The sequence below is a fragment of the Psammomys obesus genome, unplaced genomic scaffold (assembly GCF_907164565.1).
Source record: "Psammomys obesus unplaced genomic scaffold, mPsaObe1.curated_primary_1811, whole genome shotgun sequence".
NCBI lineage: Eukaryota > Metazoa > Chordata > Mammalia > Rodentia > Muridae > Psammomys > Psammomys obesus.
Window position 1 is genome coordinate 58,870,172 of NW_026585504.1, and position 23,765 is coordinate 58,893,936.

Genomic DNA, 23,765 nt, shown 5'->3' on the forward strand with positions numbered 1-23,765 from the left:
TACCAGTTTAGGGTGATACTCAGCCTAGCGTGATTTGCCACCATTACAAATGATACCTAAGTTTTAACATTAGGTTACATTTAAAAAAAATATCTTTTTAAATTAATTTTTAGTTTCTTATGTATGCCAAGGAGAAAGTGTGGAGGCCAGAGAACAACCGGTGAGGGAATCAGTTTCTTCCTCCCACCGCTTGGATCCTGGGGACGGAACTCAGCTTGTTGAATTTGGCAGCATGTGCTTTTACTTGTGTGATCTTGCTGCCCCTAGGTTTCATTCATTCCTATCCCCCCATGCCACCGCCCGGACAGAGTTTCTCTGTACAGTCTTGGTTATCCTGGAATCCCTTTGTAAACCCTGCTGGCTTTGAACTCACAGCAATCTACCTGCCTCTGCCTCCCAGAGTGCTTCGATTAAAGGCATGTGCCACTACGCCTGGCCCTAGGTTATATTTCTTAAGGAGAGAGAATATTTAAAAACAAAAAACAAAAAACACAAAACGCATGTGGTAAGTTTATTACATACACTGAAAACTTGAGAACATAAAACTTGATAGATATATGGGCTGGAGAGACAGCTCAGTGGTTAAAGTCACTTGCTACTCTTGCAGAGGATCTGGAAAACCAGCACCCAAATGGTGGCTCATTAACCACTAATCAGTAATTCCAGTCCTAGATCTGACACTCTGACTCTTCAGGCACCAGGCATGCACAGTGGTGCACACACATGGAAACAGAACACTCATGCACATAAAATCTTAAACAAACAAACAACCCCTGCAGGACAGCCAAGACTACACAGAGAACAAAATACAAAAAACCAAAACCAACCAACCATTATAACCAAGTAATCTACTGCTCTGTGTAACTTGGATTGAATCATGAGGAAACAATCAGGTTAATCCAAACCAAACCGTCCGTCAAACAAACATACTACTTAAGAACACAAGGGCTGTTGCTTAGGTTGGTAGCACACGCCTTTAATCCCAGCATTTGTGAGGCAGAGGCTGGTGGATCTGCGAGGCCAGCCAGCCTGGTCCTGCAGAGTGAGTTGACAGGCGGGGTTACAGACAAAACTTGTCTTAACTCCCCCCTCCACCTTCAAAACAAAAACAAAAACATAAAGATTAAAAATGACAGGTATGGTTAAGATATTGATTGATCAAAGGAACACAAGAAACTACTGAACATAATCCAGAATGGATCAAAGATGCTGAAACAAATGAAAGCACTAGGAAAAATAAATCAGAATGTGGAAGTGATTATTATCTAACAAGTTTATTTTTGTCTTTTACCATCTTTTATGATTACTTTAAATTATGTGCATTTATGTCTGTGTGGATATGTACATCTGAGGTCAGAGTGTCAGATCTCTGGAACTAGAGATACAGGCAATTGTGACCCCAGCTTACCTGGGTGCTAGGAACCAAGCTCATGTCCTCTGCAAGACTGATCCTCACTCTAACTGCTGAGCCCTTTCTCCAGCTCCTCGATTTTCTGAGTCTATGTAGTAACTGCCCTCATGGGTATGAGAGACTACTGTAGCTTACCCTAAAATATACCCACTGAAGAATCTGCATGTGAAAGTTCATGAGCTTGAATCACGGCCAAGAAATTCAGGAAGGGAAATCCACTTTTACCCCATTTTCCCTAAGTAGGGAAGTCCTTCAAAATAGGAATCAGCATGCCATTCTTGGCAAGTCTTAGCTGGTGATAGTTTAGTTTTTCTGTTTGTTCTTGTTTTGTTTTAAAGGAGTTTATATACAAACATACATGGCTTGACTCAGATACTTGACTACTTCTCCCTCACTACAAGCATAAGCCACAAAGCTTTGTCTTCTAAATGGTTGATAGCACGGGCGTGTGTGCGTGTGTATGTGTATGTGTACGCGCGCGTGCCTGTGCGTGTTGGAGGTGGAGGACAGGAGGAGGAGGAGGGAGAACAACTCTGAAGAGTCAGTTCTTCCCTTTCACCTTGTTGAGGGAGTGTATCCCATTTCTGCTGCTGTGTTGTGTAGTCCGCCTTAGAGTTTTCAAGCGATTGATTCTCCTCTCTCTGCCTTCCATCTCATGGAAGAAGTGCTGAGATTACAAATGGATGCTAGCACTTCCGGCTTTTTGTTTTATGAGACAGATTTCTCTGTGTAGTCATGGCTGTCCTGGACTCACTCTAAGCCAGGCTGGCCTCAAACTCACAGAGATCCACCTGCCACTGTCTCCCAAGTGCTGAAATTTCAGTCATGCGCCACCATGCCTGGTGCATTTCTGGCTTATGTGGATTTCAGAAACGGAACTCAGGCTGTCAGGCTTGTGTGCTGCTTTTATGTTATGCTACTTGTTAACTTGTCATATGTAACATGGAAGCAGCATATTTTATCATCCAGTCTTTCTACAGCCATCTTTCTAAAGCAGAACTTCTATTGCGTTCTAATGCTCTTCACTCTAGGCCCCACCAAGGCTGGCATGAAACGGTACACAAGCTGTTTAGGCTCTCTATCAGAATTAGAAGTCTTGGGGGTGTCTTTTGAATGAATAACATGTTATGCACTTTAATTTCCTCACCAACCTAAATATCATATAGCACTCTGAAAGAATTAAATGTTTTGATGAAGTAAATATTTATGCTATACCTCCAGAACAATGGCAGGTACAGAAGCATCATACCCATTTAGATAACTAAGATTCATTACTCAACTATATACACCTTGTATTTTGCTACTTTAAAATTTCTTTTGATAGAGAAACAAAGTTGTAAGAAATGATTTTTTTCTTACTATAGATTTCAGTCTGCAATGACTCCAGAGCCTTGTAACTTCAAGCTCTTAATTTTCTAACTGGCTTTTCTAACAGCATGTATTTGTATCAGCAATTAGTAAAGCTGCCTGTCCCCAGCTTGTAAATTTCTAGGACAACAGAGTGAGTATACTCTGCATGGCATTCATTCATTTATTCAAAGAATATGTACAAAGTTCATGTTCACATGACGAGCAAATGCAAATTCATAAACATACTGCATAAGATGAAGTGAGGATTTAAAAAAAAGTGAATACAATTATTTCAGAGTGGTCAGGAGAGATTACGGATAAGAAACTGAAGATGACATGGGTTGTTAAACGCAAGTCTTGGTGCTTGGTGTGAGATGTCTCTCTACTGAGTGTTGGTCAGGGAGATCCCAGAGACCTCCAAACAATATAGGCTTTTGCCATTGCTCTTGGCCGTTCAGCAGAACTAGACCCGTTTGTTGAAGACACTACACTGACCTCGGGACCTCTCTGCTGGCTGGCGTGCAGAGTGCCAGAGGTGCTATGCAGCCACCGCCACTAGGGGAGAAAATTTCAAGTTTTACCCAGTGTAGACCCTGCAAGCTACAATACTGACTCACTACGCAAGGTATGCCCACTAGCCCAACAGTGGCATGAATGTTTGGGGGATAACCAACCTCTTTCTCATCTGATTTGAGCCCTGCTCCATAGAAGAATTTCATGAGTGCTACTGCAAACCTGATCAGAAGTCCATAGCTAACATTACCACAGATCCCGACAAGAACCTACTTACTGTGAGTTTGCTAAATGGACAAACTGCTGTCTAAACATTCATGCTTATTTAAACCCAAAGATCAGGGTTGCTTTCAACCTCAGGCAGAACAACTTAATTTTTTGTAGTGGTTAGAATAGAGATTTGTAAAATAAATAAATTAAGAGATTCATAATGGATCAGTGCTGAGTGTGTGGCCTTAAACAGAACATCTATACAACTTCCATTCCATAAAAGGCTCAGCATCATTGTGGGAAAAGGGCAGAGAGAAAGTAAGAACCAGAGGATGGAGAGGGGTTCTGTAAAATGCTGTTTTCTGACACCACACAGCTGATAGTCATGAACTCACAGGAGTTGGGATCACCTGTAATCAACACTCCACCATGAATGGGAGAGGGCACATCCTCTCCTTCAGCTGTGATGCTACTGGTACTGAGTATCTGTTGGGGGAGGCAGTCACTCTCTTCAGGATGCAACCTCTGATTGTCTCATTATCCCATTATCCAGTAGATAACCCCACAAACTCATGCAAGCAAACCCAACTAAACACAGTAGGTTATCATTTTTAAAAAGAGAAACATGGGAAGAGGGAATCCAGGAATGGGGTCATAAGGAAATTTCAAAGATTAAAAATTATATTAAAAAAACTTAAGGTGTCCAAATGAACTATATGAGTCTTAAAGTCAGGGTGCTGTTTAGCACTGAAGTACAAACAGGAAGTAACAGGAGGAGGCAGCAAATGACCAAGGTCAGAAATGGCAGAAAAATCAGAAGTGGGAGAAATGTTTGCTAATGTAAGGACTTGTTACAACTAGCGATAATATGGAATGTTTGAGCAGTGTGGAGTGTGATCTAAGTTATGGCTGCTGTCACTCCTGAAGGGAAAATCAAATAATAAAACAACAATGGTTGGAAGACCAGGAATACTGCTGACAGAAAACTGAAACAGGTTGGCAGCAGTAGAGTGGAAGTGGTGAATTCTGAACACATTTTGGAGAACTCAGAATTTCCCAGTGAGTATGAGACAAAGAGGAGCAAAGGTGACTGTTAGCACACATGGAATCTGCAGGAACCCTCTGCACTCCACTGTTTGATTCAAAAGCTCTAGCCAGGGTACTAACGCATATTCACAATAGGAAAGTAAGAACTGTGACTTATTAAGTCAGGAAAATCTGTAAAGTCAGGAAAACTAATGAGGTCAAGAGACCAACTGCTTAATTTGGCACCTATTAGATCTGGATGCCACAATATCAGCCTAGCATTTCCCCTTAAAATCCACAGCTTCAATCTAATTGTATACAAATACCACAAAAGGCTCATCGGAGGGACATCCTGTAATGTACTGGCAAGCAGCCTTTCAAGTACCATTAAAAACACAAAGCACTGTCTTTCTATGTGACCTGGTAAGGCTACTCCTCCCTCAGGGGGAGGTGATCAAAGAGACAACCCTTGTTCCCCTTACTATGAAACCCACTTGGACACTGACCTGATATGGGCTACATCTGTGCAGGGGTTCTAGTGGGGGGAAGGGGGACGGCATGGGAAGAGAAGAGGGAGGGAGGGTAGGATTGGGCAGGAACGAGGCAGGAAGCTACAGTTGGGATACAAAGTGAATAAATTGTAATGAAAAATAAATTAATAAAAAAAACCCCACAAAGCATCATTGATACAAGGGAACTAATAGAAACATGGGACCTTGGATTAGACCCAGGAACATTTGGGCAAAGGCTAGCGGAACCTGAATGCTGTCCAGCTTAGATAGTGGCAATGTTAATTTAAGGGGTTTTCTGTGCATGTGTGTACACATTTCTGTAGAGGTCAGTGGACAAATTCAACCAGCTGGCAATGAGCACCAGGAATCTTCTCATCCTCACTTTTCTAGTACTGGGATTAGAGCTGCAAACCACTACACCTGGATTTTTAAAAAACATGGGTTCTTGAGATTGGCCTCCTGCCTTCATGCCTGCAAGGCAAATACTACCAACTGATTTCCCCAAGCCTAATTTTGGTTTTTAGTGTATTTAGTGTCAGCTGGAATTTAGCATTAAGAAAAACAAAAATGAGGGTAGTGGGAGCTCTCATCATCATCCTGATAACCTCTCTGTAAGCCTAGTAGTACTTCTAAATACTTAAAAAAAAAAAATGACACGATTATAAGAGATAATTAAGTAAAAACGTCAAATAGGCAGGAATTCTACACCAGAAAATAAAGCTCAAGCTCACGATGTAAATGAGAAACTGCAAGCACATACATGACCTTTCCATTTTGTGTGTGGTATATGGACATGTGTGAATGCATGAGTGCACACGTGGAAGCCAGAAATCAACATCAGTATCTTACCCAGTCACTGTTCACCTTACAGTTTCTAACACAGGGTCTCTCAATAACCTGCAGCCTAGCTTTTTGGCTAGGTTATCTGGCCAGCAAGCCTAGGGAAGTATTTCAGGTGGATCTGGGGATCCAAACTAAGGCTCTCCTGTTTGAACAGCAAGCACTGTACTCTTTGAACCATCTCCCTAGCCATATAGATGGCTTTTAATACCAAAACACTAGATGAAATTACCCAGAGTGAGTTGATACAAAGGTACTACAGCAGGGGGTTAGGCAGAGAAGGGGGAGTAGCAAAGGGAACTAAAAACATTAGGGAGATTAGGAGACAAAGGAGTGGCGTCCCTAGGTGAAGAACGCATTCGTGGAGAAGAAAGCAATTGCTATGCACACTAATAAACTCACTGTGAAGTAATTGTGGATAGAGAAACGTGAAGGTCACCTGTGAACCAACCAAACCAATTCGGCAGAGATATTACTATTACTAGACTACACAACACCACTATATGGACTTAACAAACGTCCTAAAGATAGGCTCCTATCTCTTGTACACGGTGATCAAGGCAGTGCCATCTACTGGAAAGCCACTGTCAAAAATTTCCTCAATGTTGTACTCTTACGCAGTATGCAACCTGTAAAATCAGATTCAGTCCTTTGGTCTGGCTGGGCTTAGCAGACTCAGAATACACTGAGCACAGACAATTCTCGGAAGCAAGGAGTTCTGGTTATTAGTGGAATGAGGCAATGAGGCAGTAGACAGTGGTGCTCAGCCTTCCCAGTGCCACCACCCTTCATACAGTTCCTCATGTGTGGAAGCCCCAACTATGCGATTATTTTTGTTGCTACTTCCTAACTGTAGTTTTGCTACTGTTAGGAATCATAATGTAAATATCTGATACAGATGCTCTTAAGCAACGCTTGAAACGGTCGTTCAACCCCAAAGGGGCCACAACCCACAGGGTGAGAACCACTGCAATAGACAAGAGTTAAATTCAAGAGAGGGTTTTTCAGTGATCTACCACAGAGATTTTTTTTGTGCTGATGAGAATATGCCAGCTGAGAAGAATCTGATAATATAGAAGAGAAAGTCGAATGGTTAACATGATGCTCCAAAATGCAGTACAGATGGTTCACCACCGCACTGACGGGAAAGCAAAGCAGAGATGCTCAGGCACAGATACATGCAGTTCTTCATGCTGTGGTGACCCCCAACCACAAAATTACTTTTGTTGTTACTTCCTAACTGTAATTTTGCCACTGCTATGAATCATAATGTAAATAGCTAACATGCAGGATATTTGACAAGAGACCCCTAAGAACCACTGATCTAGAGGCACAGTTGGATTTAACCAGATGTGAACAGAGGAAAAAAGTGAGTATGCATAAAGAAGGGAGAATCAGAGGCATTCTGGCTGATCTTTAAGTAAGGACAGAGATGGCTCAAAAGGTAAAGCACTTGCCTTGCAAGCCTGACGACCCAAGTTTGATATCTAAAGACCAAACTTATACAAAGGTATAAGGAGAGAACCAACTCCCAAGAGCTGTCCTGACCTCCATATGTGTGTTACGGAATGTATTTCTTGTGTCTACACCTGCACACAAGAATATTTTTTAAAAAGTTATCAATGGCTGCTGTTACATGCCTTTAATCTCAACACTTGGTTGGTAGAGGCAGGCAGATGTCTGAGAGTTTGAAGCCAGCTTGCTGTACACATCACTAGTTCTCAGTCTTTGTAATGCAGCAACCCTTTAACAGGTCCTCATGTTGTGGTGACCCCAACCATAAAATTATTTCATTGCTACTTTGTAACTGTGATTTTGCTTCTGTTATGAATGGTAATATAAATATCTGATATGAGACCCCAAAGGTTGAGAACTATTACTCAACAGTGTGTTCCAGGACAGCCAAGACTATAAAGAGACCCCCACCTCACACACACAAATTTCCAAAAACCTTTCATTTACAATGAAGCCAGCCGGTGGTGGTGCACACCTCTAATTCCAGCACTTGGGAACTTGGGAGGCACAGGCAGGTGGATTTCTGTGAGTTCCAGGCCTGGTCTACAAAGTGAATATAGGACAGCCAGGGATATTCAGCGAAACCCTGTCTCAAAAACAAACAAAAACAAAACAAACAAACAGAAAAAAAAAACAAAGAAAACAAAACAATTAAAAGGAAACAAAATGAATTCCATAGACCTCCTCAGTCAATTCATTCTCTCTGGGTCAAGAGTCACCACCTTTCCAATTCACTCAATTACTTGTTTTTTTGTTTTTTTTTTTAATTTTGTTTTGTTTTTTGAGGTAGGGTCTCATGTATCTCAGATTAGCCTTGAACTCACTCAGTAGGTAGCAGGAGGATGATGACCTGGAACTCTAGGTTTTCCTGCTTCTATCTCCTGGGTGCTGGGATCACTAAGGCCATGCATCACTGTATCTTCATGTTACTGTTCCAACAGGATCGTGAAATTTAATTGATAACCTGGATACTCATAATTATCCAAATCTTCTCAGGTCTTTCCAAAGACTCCCCAGAGTACTGCTAATGGTACCCCCAGAAAAGATTAAGGCAATCTGTTAAACCTAGATCTTCAAACTCCTAGAGTTTACAATTAAATGTGAAGCCCTGAAGCTCAATGGCTGAACTACAAGCAGATATCTGTTACATAAAAATGGCCCATTTCTGAGTGACACATTATGCTCTGGGTGTATTGCTTAATCTCTCTCAATGCAACCACAGTAACGCCACAGGATGAGGCAGGCTATCAATCCCCTTCTTACTCTTAACCCTTATATAACATTGATTAGGCATCTATAAAAAGATATTATTAAAGAATATGCAATTTGTTGCAAATCCTAACCACAAATTGATACATTCACATTTTTATTAAAAGGAGCTAAAACCAAACCAAAGCTTTTTCTTTCAACAGCAATGAAGAGAGAACTACAGCTGTTGAGCCTATCTTTAAAGGAGAGGTAGACGTTTACTACCCCACTTGAGGAGTAACACAACCAGTGGAAATTAATTAGCAAGCAAATGACAAACCACGAGAAAAATTCCTTTAAGAGAACATTCTCTTCCCCAACCCCCCGAGACAGGGTTTCTCTGTTTAGCCTTGGCTTGCTCTGTAGACCAGGTTGGCCTCGAACTCACAGAGATCGCCTGTCTCTGCCTTCCAAGTACGGGATCAAAGGTGTGCGCCACCGCCACCCAGCCAAACATGTGTTATAAATTCTGTTTTAAAGATTAATGTTTGAGTCCTTATGTCAAAGCATTTTACATGTGAGTACTTATAACAATTCTGGAAAGAAGACATAATGTCTGTGGTATAATTTATAGTAAAATGTAAGAAGGACTGGCAAAATGGCTCAGCATGAGAAGGAACTTCCCTTGCAAGCCTGATTACCCGAGTTCAATTCTAGGAATCACATAAAAGTAGGAGAGAAATGACGTACAACGTATCCTGACTGCTTCATGCTGTGGAATGCACACACAATAATAAATAAAATTATAATGTAGAGAGACACTAAGAGTTACTGGCACCAACATTTTTGCAAATTCATATAAGCTCTAATATCAAGAATAAAATAAATTTATGCAATGTGGTATTATTTTCAAACCTAATGTCTAACAAATCGAAAAGCACTGGGAATCAAGGTTGGAAAGAACAGCTTGCTGATTTCAAGGTCAGAATGCCACCATCTGTGCTTCTCCATCAGTGCTAGATAATACAGAACGACCATTTCCCAACCTCTTCAGTTCACATTTATGAATACAAAGGGGGCAGGAACAAAACCAAAGCTGAAGGATGAGTCATGAGCCTGGGAAGCCAGCCTCCTCCACAGCAAGTACTCTTCTTTCTCTTCAAAGTCAAGAATCAGGACTCTCCTCTCAACCTCCCCCAGCTACTGATTTGGCAAAGTAGAAAGATTAAATTATTCATTTAGGGACATACAAAAGTAATGTAGCAACATTAACAAATCAAAATCATTACCACATCAATCAAATAGCTACTAAATACCTACTTATGTAGTAAAGCAAAAAAATAAATAAGCTACGGATGTGGCTAAGTGATGGAGCACTTACCATCTGCAAGGCTCTAGGTTCAATCCCTAGCATGGAAGGAGTGCTACACTAACTCCAGAACCGTTTGTATAGCATAAAAATGTTATACAAGCATAAAATTATGCAAACAGACGAGAAGACACGTTTCCTACGGGAATCAGCTTCCTGGAAGTCCCTAGCAAAAACCCTAACATGGCCATCTAAGCCAAAAGACATATTTTAAGTCCCATGCTTATTTGGTTACAAGACTGGAATTGATGAGCTCCTGTTTTGCTGTTTCTCTATGATTCTTGAAACAGTACAATTAACTATTTAAGGAAACATTTCTAATAGATCACTAAAAGCTTTAGCAAATAAGAGTAGAAGGAAAATAAAATTTTAGAGGAGGTAATAAATCAGATTCAGCATCAGGAATTGCTTGTGGAAAAACCAAATATTGTAGGTAGTAAAAGGACAAGAGTTTTAGGGCTTTCTAAAGAAAATGTTTCATCAGGATCTGTTAGGATAAATGCTCTGGATATTCCCACTGCAGTAAAGCTACTACAAAACCATTACCTAACACAGGTATTTATGATGAGGCAGAAAGAAGATAGGCAAACATAGGAGGTCAAAAAGTTTTGTATTATACTATAAGTTTTACGGACAGGCTAGCTCAAGTATCTTAAGCAAAGATTGTAAATCCTTAGCAAGCCAAACAGAAAAAATTCCCCTCAGTGCTTACCTGAGGGGGGTTGTAAATCTTTAGCTGACCTAGTTCGGAGGATTATTAACAACCCACTAATTAACTAACAATAAACTACGTACACAGACCACAAGCTTAACAAGCCCCTGGCCCTCTACTAGCTAAACTGGCAAACAAGTCACTACTTCTATGTTTGCTCTGCTTAAGAGGCTGTTAGGCCAAGATTTTTTGTAGACACTGCTTCTACCAGGTTACTCTTTCAGTTAAAATATAAACTTTGTAATGTTCTGGGGGACATGTCAACTTTAAGGTGCTTCTTTGTAAGATTACTATAAAAGTGTTGGCTTGACTTCAGTAAAGCGCAGAAGATCCAAATCAACATTACGTGGTGTGGTCTCTGTCACTTTGCCTATCTGTGCCTTCCTGATATCTGAATTCTCTGATTCTCCCCGAGGACGCGGGGCACCCGAAGGGGCCGGTCCTCGGCAAGGGAGGGCATATAAATTAACTGTATTTTTACAAGCAGGGGTCTTAGAATGAGACTGACATGCCAATCAAGGACCATGCATGGAGATAACCTAGAACCCCTGCACAGATGTAACCCATGGTAGCTCAGTGTCCAAGTGGGTTCCCTAGTAACAGGAACAGGGGCTGGCTCTTTGATCACCTCCCCCTGAGGGGGAGCAGCCTTACCAGGCCACAGAGGACAATGCAGCCACTCCTGATGAGACCTGATAGACTAGGATCAGAAGGAAGAAAAGGAAGACCTTCCCTATCAGTGGACTTGGAGAGGGGTATGGGAGATGAGGGAGGAAGGGGTAATTGGGAGGGGCTGAGGGAGGGAGCTAAAGCTGGGATACAAAGTGAATACACTGTAATTACTATAAAAAATAAAAAAGCTGTCTCACTGTCCTTCACTTACAATATTTTTATACCATGTATGTTCTATATGTGTTATGCTTTCATATCCTGATATTTTACATAGTAACGTCTGCATCCCAGGCAATGTTACCAATTACCAATGCCCACTCACGAGTTTTGTGGCTGGCCTAACACTTTACTGTATGTGTGCACGCTGGGGTACATTGTCTGTAGGTCATTTTCCTACAAAAAGTGTTTTTACTTGTTTTATTTTGTCTGGCCTGGAACTTGCTATGTAACTAAGCCTTATGCTTTAGCTCCTGCCTCTAAGTACTGGGATTACAGGCATGTGCAGAAATTTTCAATTCACTATGTAAATTAAGCTAATACAGTATTAAACTGCCTATTAGAGTCTGTAAAAACAAGCATATTAAAGTACCCTCAATGCCTAACAGTCCTGGTGCCTGACAGGACTCTGTGTGCGGACTACAAAAGACCCGAGAATCCATCCTCTCTGTGCTCTTTCCTGTGGTCTTCTTCATGATGTAAAGCATTTAATGCTTTCTGGTTGCAATGGGCAGCATGCGGAAAAAAATTTAACTGGTTATTTTTAAATTTCTTCTACAGTAAACCAGCATTTCATAAATGAAAACAAAAGAAAAGAAAAAAAACAGGCAGAGGCACATGAGACAAAATAGTTTTCTTTCATAACTTCATTTAAAATGTGTATTTGATTACCATTTCAAGATCAAAAAAAATAGATCATAAAGACAGGTTAAAAAAAAAAACGTATGAATTTTGTTTCTCAGAGGGTCTAATACTCATGGCAATTTTCCTGCCTTATCCTCTTCTTTGCATTAACCACACGTCCAGCAGAATTTTGTTTTGTTTTTGTTTTTTGAGGCAGGCTTTCTCTGTGTACTTCTGCTTTCCTGGAACTTTGTGGACTAAGCTGGCTTTGAAAGAGATCCAGCTGAGATTAAAAGTGTATGCCACCACTGCCTGGTCATCAGAAATGGTTTTAGCTATAAAAAGAATGATCACCAGAGCTCATTTTTGGAGACCACTGTCTCTCAACCATCCTGCCTATAAAACACAACAGAACACAACCAACATAAGTAAAATGTTACAATTATATTAACAAAACTAGCCAAAATACTACTCAGCACATGAGCATGAAGGTCTCTGCTGAGGAACCCTTTTAATCAAAGGACAGTGCCGCAGTATGGTGTTCATGAAAAAGTATTTCTCCAGTCTAGATTATTTTTCACTGAGACAGGGGTCTCCCTATGTTGCTAAGGTTGGGTTCAAACTCCTGGATGAAAAGGAGTGTCATCCTTTGGAAAGCGTCACAGTAAGATGCGTGTGTTGTGCCACCACTGGGGCTCTAAGGCCTACCACCGTCAGCAGTTGACCTGTAGCAAACCTGGCTACCCTGTCAAGCGCAAAAGAAGTATAACTGGAGTGCCAAGGCTAACAGATGAATCACTACCAGGACTAGGTGGATGAGGCACCTAGAAATTGTCTATTGTAGACTCAGACATGGATTCCGTGAAAGAACACCACCTAAACCGAAGAAGAGGGCAGCTGTTGCGGCATTCGGTTTATCTTGAGGATTTCTGTCAGTCATAAAATAAATGCTCTGGTTTTAAAAACTCAAAAAAATTACTTTTATTTGTATGTGCGCACACAGATGTCAGAGGGTAACTTGGGGTAGTCCCTTCTCTCTATCTAACGTGCATTCCTGGGATCGAACTCAGGTCATCAGGCTTAGTGAGAAGTGGTTTTACCTACTGAGTAATCTCACTCTGTACCTTCAAGTCTAGGACTTTGACCAATGGACAAAGTAAGATCAGAGCAGAAACATATCAGAGACAATTTATTTACTTAGGCTGAACTACCTGTAAACTCCTCACTGCTCCAGAACATGTACTGCCATCTTGAGACTACCAGTCACAAGAGCAAATGTTTACAATACAGACTAGGTAACCCTTATCTATAATATTTGGAACCAGAGATGTTTTCCATTTCAGTTTAGACTTTCAAATATTTCCGTGCATATACACACAAAGATAACGTATTTATGGGATGAAACCTGAATCATGTATGTTTTTCATATGCATGGCCCAATGGTTAACTAGATGGAATATTTTGGTCTGCTTGCTGTTACCTTTAAGTGCAACCTGTACAATGTGAGGCCAGTGTGAAACTGTTATATCAGCTATCTGGAGGTTTAAGATTTTACACAGAGTTGCTCAACTTATGGATATGAGATCCTAAAGCACAAAGGACATTTATGAGATATGAGTCTACTGCTCTCTGTCCTTCGCTGTCTCTAACCTAAAGCCCAGTTTTCTCCTTTAGAAAAAGTCATGATGTGATTCTGAAGGAATCATTAGTTACCTCAAACCCTAAAATTACCACTTCCAATATAAACTGAAGATACCACTGTTTGGTTACAAGCCCTCCACACTTGTGCCTTTAATTATATTCATAACCACTCAATCTTCATGGCACAAAGCAGAGTTTCTGTGTTTAAAACGTTATGATCTAAATACTTTTAAGGAAAAAAAAAAAAAAAAGGCTGGAATGATGGTTCAGCATTATAGTACTGGTTGCTCTTCCAGAGGACCCAGGTTGAATTCCCTGCACCCACATGTCAGCCAACAATCATCCACAACTACAGTTTCCGGGGATCCAATATCCTCTTCTGGCCTCTAGAGGCAACACACTAGTAGGGTACAGATAAAGAGACAGATATGCAAATATCCATTCACATAAAATAAACATGTCTTAGAAATAAAAAGCACCATAGAGCATACTTAGTAATTATAATTTGAGCTATAAAAAAACAAAACCTGGGCTGGAGAGATGGCTCAGAGGAAAAGAGCACTGCTTGCTCTCACAGAAGTCCTGAGTTCAATTCCCAGCTACCAAATGGTGGCTCATAACCATCCATAATGAAACCTGGTGCCCTCTTCTGGCATTCAGGTGTACATGCAGGCAAAACATTGTATACACAATAAAATAAATAAATATTAAAAAAAAAAACAAAAACAAAAACAAAAAAACAAAACCCAATTCTTCAGAGGGTCATACGTTAGTGCCATTTTAGAGTAGATGGTGGCTATCTTAAAGGTCAGGCCACTTAAGATACACTTATTCTCTTATCCAGAATGTTAGTATTTTGAATATCCATCCCACATCCATCTATAGTAAGTTAAGGCAATAATCCCCTCATAAAAACAAAAAACCAAAAGAAATCAAGACTTGTCTACAGACTCCATGTTCCAAGTCTGCTTCATTGGCCAGCAGAGAGCACCTGTAGGATGAAGCCGACCTCTGAGGTAAGCAGGACTGGTTAAGTGATACATAATTCATAATTTATAAAGCTTCATTATTTCAAAACAGCAGCAGTTATAAATATAAACCTTTATACATCTCCTTACACAGCTTAGAAATTTTTCTAAAATTTAAAATAAATGTAAAAAGGACATATTGCTTCTCCTCAGTAGTGTTTCCACCGTCATATGCTTTCCCAGCTGATCTGCCTCCATAAATTAAGCCAAAGAGCATGAGTTAACTACATTGTGAAGTTCAAAAGGGACTAACAGTATAAAATACAGGCAATCCATCTCAAAATGGTATCATTTTGACTTCAGAATTTTATTTCAAAGGTTGTATAGGTCAGATTATAGGGTGTTAAAACCTGGGTGATTATCAAGGATTCTCAATAAGAAAAGAGTAATGAGCTAAGAAAGCTTCCCATCTTGCATTTGGTATAACCTCCTGGTAGTAATATAACCATTCAATTAGCTATCAGTTAACCATCCAAGAACAAAATCATTTTATTGCAATTTCTATACCTGTCGTAACAAAATGTTTATTAAAAAAGCAAAGTATGTAAATTTTTATTAAACTGCAGGTACTTAGCCAAAATTAAGGCACAGGTTGGTCATTTAGAAAGTAGTAAATGAGAACAGTATTACCACAGCATCACAAAAGGCTGATACAGCATGACTAAACATGGTTCCTTTGAGTGTACGTTTTGTGTCTTGTTCTTTAAAACTCAGTCTACTTATTAGATGGCATGTGGATGACAACTGACAAGTTTGTCATAAACACGAACCTCCTGAGAGATGTTCTAAGTGATGTGTTAAAGGCTGAAAGTATGAAAACCCTTTCCAAGGCCATAGTGGTATGCACAGCCTTTCAACACAGCACCATAGGCCATCATCAGTGACAGCTTACAGCTTCTCCAGATCCTCTTCATTCTGTGAAGTCAATTACAGAGTGTGTAACTAGTGACTCAGTATGACGTAATTCTCTCCAATACTCCTAATAGGATCAATCATTACAAATGCCACAAAATACATCATTAACCTGGATGACAGAGGTCCACGGCCTAAAAGGTGTAACAACTCATATCTCAGTCATGGCTGCACAGCCAGAAACAAAAGGATCATGAAGGGCTCCTGCATTCTTCACATTGTGCTCATGTACAAAGTCAGTGTAGTTTCTATGTGCAGTCTGGGCTGGGGGCAAGGCCCTTGTGTTCCACTGGTTTCCACCACGTTGACAGCGGTCACTGGTAGCAGAGAGCCTAGATGGTTGAGGAGTGGGGAGTACAGTTAGTCAAGAGGAACAGAGAACATGGATGTGAAAAGGAGAAAGGCAATGTGAGCAGCATGCACCACCAGTGAGCAGGTACCATGCAATGACAACATTCAAGAACAGCAGAGGGGGATCCACAAAGTTACACGGCACATGCAATGGAAAACACCAATATGGAAACACATGTAAACAGAAGAGATAAGTGAATTAATTAATGAAGGAAAGTCACAGAAGGTAAAACACTCTGTTATCTATTCCTGATGTTTCTGGGGAACTCTAACGTAGAAATGTCTGGAATTCGAGTAGAAAAAAAAAAAAAACCCAAAAAACAAACAAATAGATAAAAAAAAACCCAAAAATTCTAAGTAGAGCTTTATTCAGATATTTGAAAGAATTCTACTAAAGGACAAAAAAATCAACCAACCAACCAACCAAAAAAAAAAAAAAAAACATATATGAAAAAAGAAGAATTATAAAAATGATCTCCAATATTACACAACTTTTAAAAAGTGTAAACCCAGAAAACAAGAGTCAGAAGCATCAAAAACAACAACAAAAACAAACAAACAAACAAAACTGCCCACAGACATCAAGCAAGTTTATACCAGTGCTCAAAATTAAGCAATAATCAGACATCACCTTATACTAAATTAAGAATAATCACTGTACCTTCTTCAATCAAAGTCCACAGGAGCACAAACTGAGATGCAACGGGTGGACACAGCACAAGAAGTGGCCCAGGCACAGGAGAACTAGAAGGCAGACATGCACAGACATGCACACATGCAGTTCTGGGTGGAGTGGCAAGAGTCCTCCGGAGAAAGAGAACATCTGCATGGCTCAAAAACTACACTTTTGTGATCTGACAACGAGGGCAGCACATATGTCACATAACCAGAAAGATCATTCAAATTCAAAAAACATCTAAAATCTAGATAAAAAAATTATTCTTTTTCAAACTCAAAAAAATATTAATTTTTCATTTTTTTTTCCTCAGGGAAACTGCAAAGGATTTTTCAAAACATACATGAAATGTATGTTGTTTGCCTTATTTCATTTCCATTGAAATTCAACTAACTTATCAGACCTAACAAGCAAAATTCATCCCTTGATTTAGAATCTCTAAAAATTTAGAAATTAAATTAGGCTTATGTTCTGGTTTACAGATGTAGGACTTTCTATTTCTTTCTGTCTTTGCCTGGAATCACAACCCCTTTGCGCCTTCTCCCCAAGTACTAGATTACAGGCATGCTTTATTCTGTTTTAAGATAAGGCCTTCCTTGTTGCTCAGGCTGGACTCAAGTTCCAGGACTCAGTGGATCCTCTGGGCTCAGCCTCTCAAGCACTGTCATCTGGCTTCTTTTAGTAAGAAAATTATGAATAAAGTGATATGAAGTACAAATTCTAAGTTACTGACATATCACATCATTCACCTAGTTAATGGCTTCATTTAGGATGCCAGGAAAAAAAAAAAAAAGATAAAGACTTGAACAGGAAACAAGTTTAAATTAAATTGGCTCCAAATTATCTGCCAGAAATAAGATGTTTCAGACTCTGTGCTGCTCAATCCAGTAATTGGTTTCTAAATTTTATTAACACTTTCTACAGGAGGACTGTTTTATATTCTCTGAAATCTAAGCATGCAGAAACAAAGAATGAGAGCAGAATGCACATTAAAGGCTAGAGAATTAACAGCTCTAAGACATGTCAGCCATAGGTTCAGTTCCATGCCCTGCTGACGTACTCTGAGGCTCATCAGGTTTTTAGGGTCATCTCTACTCCATTTCAGCAAAGGAGGTCTCTGCACAACCGTCTAAAGGGAAAGGACACACAGCTCCAAGATATTTCATTTTTCTTGAAACTCAAATTCAATATTCTCTCTAAAGGCTATATCAAGAAAACTGATAGTGCCTAGAGAATCAAATTAAACAGATTTAAACATGTACTCATTAAAATGGAATAAAGACAGCAGCATAACACAGGATGTTTACTAATCAGATTCTCAGACATGCATACACTAAGACAGGCTTTTTCACAGCTGAAGTCTTGTCACTATTTTTGTGTGACAATCGGCCTCAATGGCACATTATGGAGATGGGGCATAAATGCTTACTGGGACTGTTATCTTCAGCAAGAAATTGAAACTTCTCATGTCTTTAAATAAAGACTAAAACTTGACATTTGTAGGCCTCTTTGGTATTCTTTTGGTAGGTGTATATGAACATACATCATAAGTACCCTGTGCCATATTCCCAAAAGGACAAAAAAGGGAAGGAAATTTTTAAAAAGGACAAAACAAGGATGGAACTTTTCTTTGATCTTAAGTGCAAGTTATCTGGAACTGAAATAAAATATACCCAACCGCCTCAAGCAAAGCATCCTGTAGTTAGTTAAGCCAACAATACTGTGGAAAGAGTACAAAGCACAGACCAGAAATGATCACCCACCACTGCTGACCCACCACCATGAAGGAAGAACTGGATGCACAAAAAAACTGACCCAAACCTTGAGAACACCACAGAAACTTGTTAGATTTCAAGTATTAACAAACTAAGAGGAAGAGAAAAAGAGAAAAATCCCACGAATCATCCAAGTGAATTTCATAAACAGACATAAAGCCTGAACAGATGATATATCTGGTAAGACTACTCAGCCCCAAAATTTCCAAGGAACCCCTTCCCAAGCCACACAGCTTTCTAGGAAAGCAAGAACCCAACTGATTAAATCCAATAAGCCACAAAGTATCCATATTTGTGTGTTTACTGTTTATATCTTTACTCTCACTGGATTTTTTCTCCAGTTCCTCAAACTGGAATTATTTTAAGACTTTAGTCAGCTACTCCCAGACTATAGCAATGAAATCAAAGGCAGCTGTCTCATGTTCTGCTGTTAGACAGCTGTCCTCCCCGCTTCATGCACACACCTTATGTTCACCATCTCTCCAAATGCTCCTTTCAGCTCACAAATATGAATAATTTGTTTTAAATCATATTCAAGGTGCCTTAAGATTATAGCTTAAATTTTAGAATACAATTATGAAAGCAGTATTTGCTTCAAGAAGTTAACAAACCATTTCCTGTCGTGTTGGTCTGCTGCAGAGTTCTGTGGAAGATTCTCTATCTCTACCAGCACAGGACCAGAGGATGAGGAAGAAGCCACAGGCACAGGAGACCTCATTCCCCAAGCCTTTGGGTAAAATTATAAGTAAGGTCAAATACTAACAAAGAGAAATACCAACATCAACAAACAATATTAAAATGGAGTGCCATCTATACAGTATATAATCAAATGTCTGAATTTTATACACTAATTTTAAATAATAAGTGAACATTCACAACTTGCTGATGTCCCAGACTTATAGGGACAGAAAATATTTCATTAGTCATTTACTCTTCTTATAGTATCTTAGTAAAACAGAAGAAGTGATAGAGGTAAAAAAATATACAAAACTTGTAAAAGATCACACACTACAAAAATCCAATTAATTCAGACAGTCACTATAATTAACTGTGTTCTAGTACTTTAGAAACTACTGTCTTACCTGCTGGGAGTCATTATTCTGGGTTGAAGCATTATGAACACTGTAAAGAAGAAAAAAAATCAATTAAAAAACCTACACTCAAGGGTTTGGAGTAAAGGGAGAAATGTTAATAAAAATACAAAAAATGCTAACAAACATGAATATAGACTCAAATCAGAATAAATGTGATTACAAAATGTTTCCTCAAATGAATGTAAAATAGGTTCAAAATTTGAAATTACATGGCTAACTTGCATATTAAAAGTCTATTTTATAGCATAGTTTAAAATATTTTCATGGAACCAATATTAGTAACATCTTGTGTTTATGAGTTCACCACCTGTATAAAATATCTTAGATCTCTCTAAGGTACCAATTCATACTCTGAAGCTGAATCACTGTATCATTAAGAAAATAAAATCCAAGAGCACAACTGCATAGTCCTTTGGTAAGTCTGACATATATATACACATATAAAGTCTACTGGCAATTTTACATTCACTTTTAATTTTGTATAATTATAATTCTTTTTTTATTACTACTAAAATAAAGCACATAATTCCAGGTTATTACTTTCTTCTCTTCTTCTTTTTTTTTTTTTGAGACAGTTATCATCATATGGTACTAGCTGACATGGAACTTGCCACCTAACTACTCTGACCCCAAACTCAGATCTGCTTGCCATTGCCTCTAGAGTGCTGAGACTAAAGATGTGTGGTACCACTTAGGAAGTGGCTTCACTTCCTAAGATTATACACATGCTATTCAAAGCACCACCAACAATCTTAACACTGTTGCAGTGAAACTGTTTTTGTGGTTCCTCAATCCCACACTTGCTTTTCTACTGCTATTTGTATTTTCTGTACACACACATTTTAACCGTGCCTCATATCCAGTAATCTCCCACTACATGCTCTCATTGAGCCAAAGAGGGTACTAAGCACTTCCATCTCAGGATCATTCATATTTGGAACCTTCAAACTTCTTTCTTCCAGATGTCCATGAGGAGTTTAAAAATGTCCATAACCTAAAACAGTGGTTCTCAACCTTCCAAATGCTGCTGACCCAACCACAAATTTATTTCATTTCATATATATTAAATTCAATTTAATTCATAGCTGCAATTTTGTTACTGTTAGGATTGTTATATAAATATCTGATATGTGACCCCTGAGAAAGAGTTGTTTGATTCCCCAAAGGGGTAAAAACTTTCAGGCAGAAAACCACTGACTTAACTGACCTTTCCACCCTATCTCTGACTTGTTATTGGTTATTTTTTTTTAAATTAATAACTATTTTTACTTATAACTTTTATTAAAAATACTCAGTTTTATGTAATTTGTGCAGAATTATTCTAATTAGTACAAGTAATAGGGCAATGGGACTTCAGCTTCATCAAAAACATTACACCTTTGTAAAACATCTCTTACTCAAAATGTTAGGAATTTTAAAAGGTTTTGGTCTTCTCTTTTAAACATTTACTTTGTGGGTCGAGCTATCTGGCGAGAGGTTCTTTCCAGCATGTGAGCCCTGAGGATTGAACTGAGAACATTAGACTCTGCAGCAGTTCATCCAGTGACTCACCTCGTCACCCCCATTTTTAAAAGACTCATTCCATTTTTGTTTATAATGTGTGTGTGCATTTGTGTACCCACATAGGTGGGTGCCTGAAGAGGCCAGAAGGCTTGCATCCCTTGGAACTGGAGTTACAGGTAGTTGTGAGCTGCCCAATGTGAGAGTGATGAATCAAATGTAGGTCCTCTGGAAAAGCAGCCAGCATTCTTCACCAGTGATCTCAATTGCTATTCCCTCCTGACAATGAAGGGTGCTGGGCGACTTCCAGGACATCCACATTTGATTTCTACCTCCCTCTTCCCTTTTTACCTAAAGAGTTATGGTTGCCCTTCCCAGACTCCTGGTGAAAGTGATGACCTAGTAAGCACATAAAATATCACTAAGCCTGTTGAAGCAGAAGCTAGCCACAGTAAGTCTATGGTTCATTTGTTACTTTGAAATATTTCTTTTAGCTGGGAATAACTTCAGTAGTAAACCCCCATCCCTGAAAAAAAGTGAATTCAAACTTGAGAAAAACATCTCTTATTTGAATAATATGATTTGAATAATATGATTTGAATAATATGAAATACAGAAAACACTACTTTTGTCACACTTTCTTAATAGTTAAAAAGTGGGGTTTGGGATGTAGCTCACTGGCAGAAGGCTTGTCTAGCATTCAGGATGATCTGGGTTTGAGGCTTAGTTCCAGAAGGACAAAAACAAGGAACTATTAAAGAAGAGACAACTGAAGTTAATTTAAGGCACTTGATAATAAACTTAGTTTCTGTATATTCAGGGCATATTAGAGAAGAGCCTCTGTACAATAGTACCACATGCAGTAACTGACGTCTGGCACATAGACAGCTCCTGCTTAATCTCCTTCCCTTTCCTGTGTCAAGGCTGCCTCTAACCCAGGCACAAAGATATATGCCTACAGCCTCACTCAGTGAGAAGGAAGCTCAAGTAGGAGAAAACTGTACTAGTAACCAAAACCATCACCATCCTTTAAACACTACCTTTTCTTACTATACTTTTAGTCCAAGCTCACAAGAGAAAATATTACCAGAAAAAGACAGACACCAGCAATATACAGACCTGCTATTCAAACTTGTACATTTTATAAAACAGCAGAGGACAAGGTCAAGAAATATTTTATATCCAGTTAAAAAAGGCTCTGTTCCTTATGGTCCACTGGAGCATTCATGCAAACAGAGTAGCAAGGGCAAGAGTGAAGGGCATGGATGCCATTCCAAGCTCAGGTTTTCCAGAGCACTATGTGAAATTACTTCAGGAGGAATCGTGGTCTCTCATTACTTGACTTCTGAAAGCATGTATGTATGTATGTATGTATGTATGTATGTATGTATGTATGTGTATTTAAAGATTCACGTGTATGTGCATGTATGTGTGAATAAATACATGTGACTGTATCCTTGGAGGACAACTTTCTTTTTTAGCTTTTGAGATTATAATTGTATCTTTTCTCCCTTCCCTTTCCTCCCTCCGAAGGGCCATCATTTCTTAAGTAGCCTGTTTCTATGCTCTTCTAGAGTCAAAAGCATCATAAATGAAGACATAATAACATTTACCCACTGAAGTGAAATTTAACTTCAGTTCTAGCAAAGAGACCATGTTTATTCTCACTATGCTCTGATTAAAAAATGTATTTTATAATATATTAGAGAAGGATTTTTTACTTTGCAAATAAAAACCTTAACTGTTCCACATCATACCACTGCTTAAATATTTTCTCTCTACTTCTACTACTCTCATGGCATATCTTAAAGGTCAAATATCATGTCCCAGTCTGTTTCAGGAAAGCAAGACATGTTCTACTAAATAAACACCATTAAAAAGCACGGAGCACTAACATTCCGTCCCAATTTCCTTATAAGCACAGCTTCTAAATAGTTAAGGATAAAAAGAAATAAAAAGCAGAGAGCCTAGAAAGGCACAAAAATTTACTTTCTAATCTAAAGTTTTATAGCAAAAACCCTTACTTCCTCCTGACTTCACACTCATTTTAGTTTTAATAGCTTCAAGAGTCCTTGTTCCCAACAGCAGTGTTTCTGTAATGGATCACTAATCACAACCTAGCTCTACCTAGCTCAAGTGAACAAAACTGAAGAGGAAAATTCAGAAGCTGGAAGCTAGCTCAGCAGGAGTTCAATCCTAGAGGCAACATGGTGCAGCTCTAACAAGCTGTTATCATCTCCACAGGAGTACCATGGTACATGCACACTAAACACAACTAATACAAATTCAAGCACACTAAACAAACAAATAAGTAAATAAATGTAATAAAATTTCTTTTAAGGTAAAGTTGAAAAAACAATATCTGAAAATAACAAACCTCTTTTGAAGAAGTTCTAATTCAGATAGAGAGACACACTCAGCTACCTATATCCCACACAAAGGTCTTGTCTGCAGGTCTGGTCTGGATTTGATTATTGTTATTTACTATTATTATTACTACTACCCTTTTTGAGACAAGGTCTTGCTATATGGACCAGGCTGGCCTCAGACTCACAGAGATCCAGATCCACCTGCCTCTGCCACCTAAGTGCTGGATTAAAGGCTTATGTGCCATCACACCCAGCTCTGAA

The 23,765-nt window shown here is 39.1% G+C and overlaps 1 protein-coding gene and 1 pseudogene across 6 annotated transcripts in view; one reads left to right on the forward strand and one right to left on the reverse strand.

Annotated features, from left to right (window-relative positions):
• Positions 1-23,765, reverse strand: part of Epb41l5 (erythrocyte membrane protein band 4.1 like 5) — a 92,141-nt gene that overhangs the window by 26,862 nt on the left and 41,514 nt on the right. For 5 of the 6 annotated variants that reach the window (XM_055601637.1, XM_055601621.1, XM_055601613.1 and 2 more), the window contains exons 15-17: positions 19,624-19,663; positions 19,153-19,268; positions 15,116-16,071 (exon numbers count right to left, since the gene is read on the reverse strand). In XM_055601637.1, the coding sequence (XP_055457612.1) occupies positions 15,891-16,071; positions 19,153-19,268; positions 19,624-19,663 (337 nt within the window). In that variant the 3' untranslated portion in view covers positions 15,116-15,890. Of the gene's footprint in view, positions 1-15,115; positions 16,072-19,152; positions 19,269-19,623; positions 19,664-23,765 lie in introns of those variants that run through there. The other variant, XM_055601645.1, reaches the window with a different exon arrangement.
• On the forward strand, positions 3,914-13,081 carry LOC129674892 (60S ribosomal protein L37-like; annotated as a pseudogene).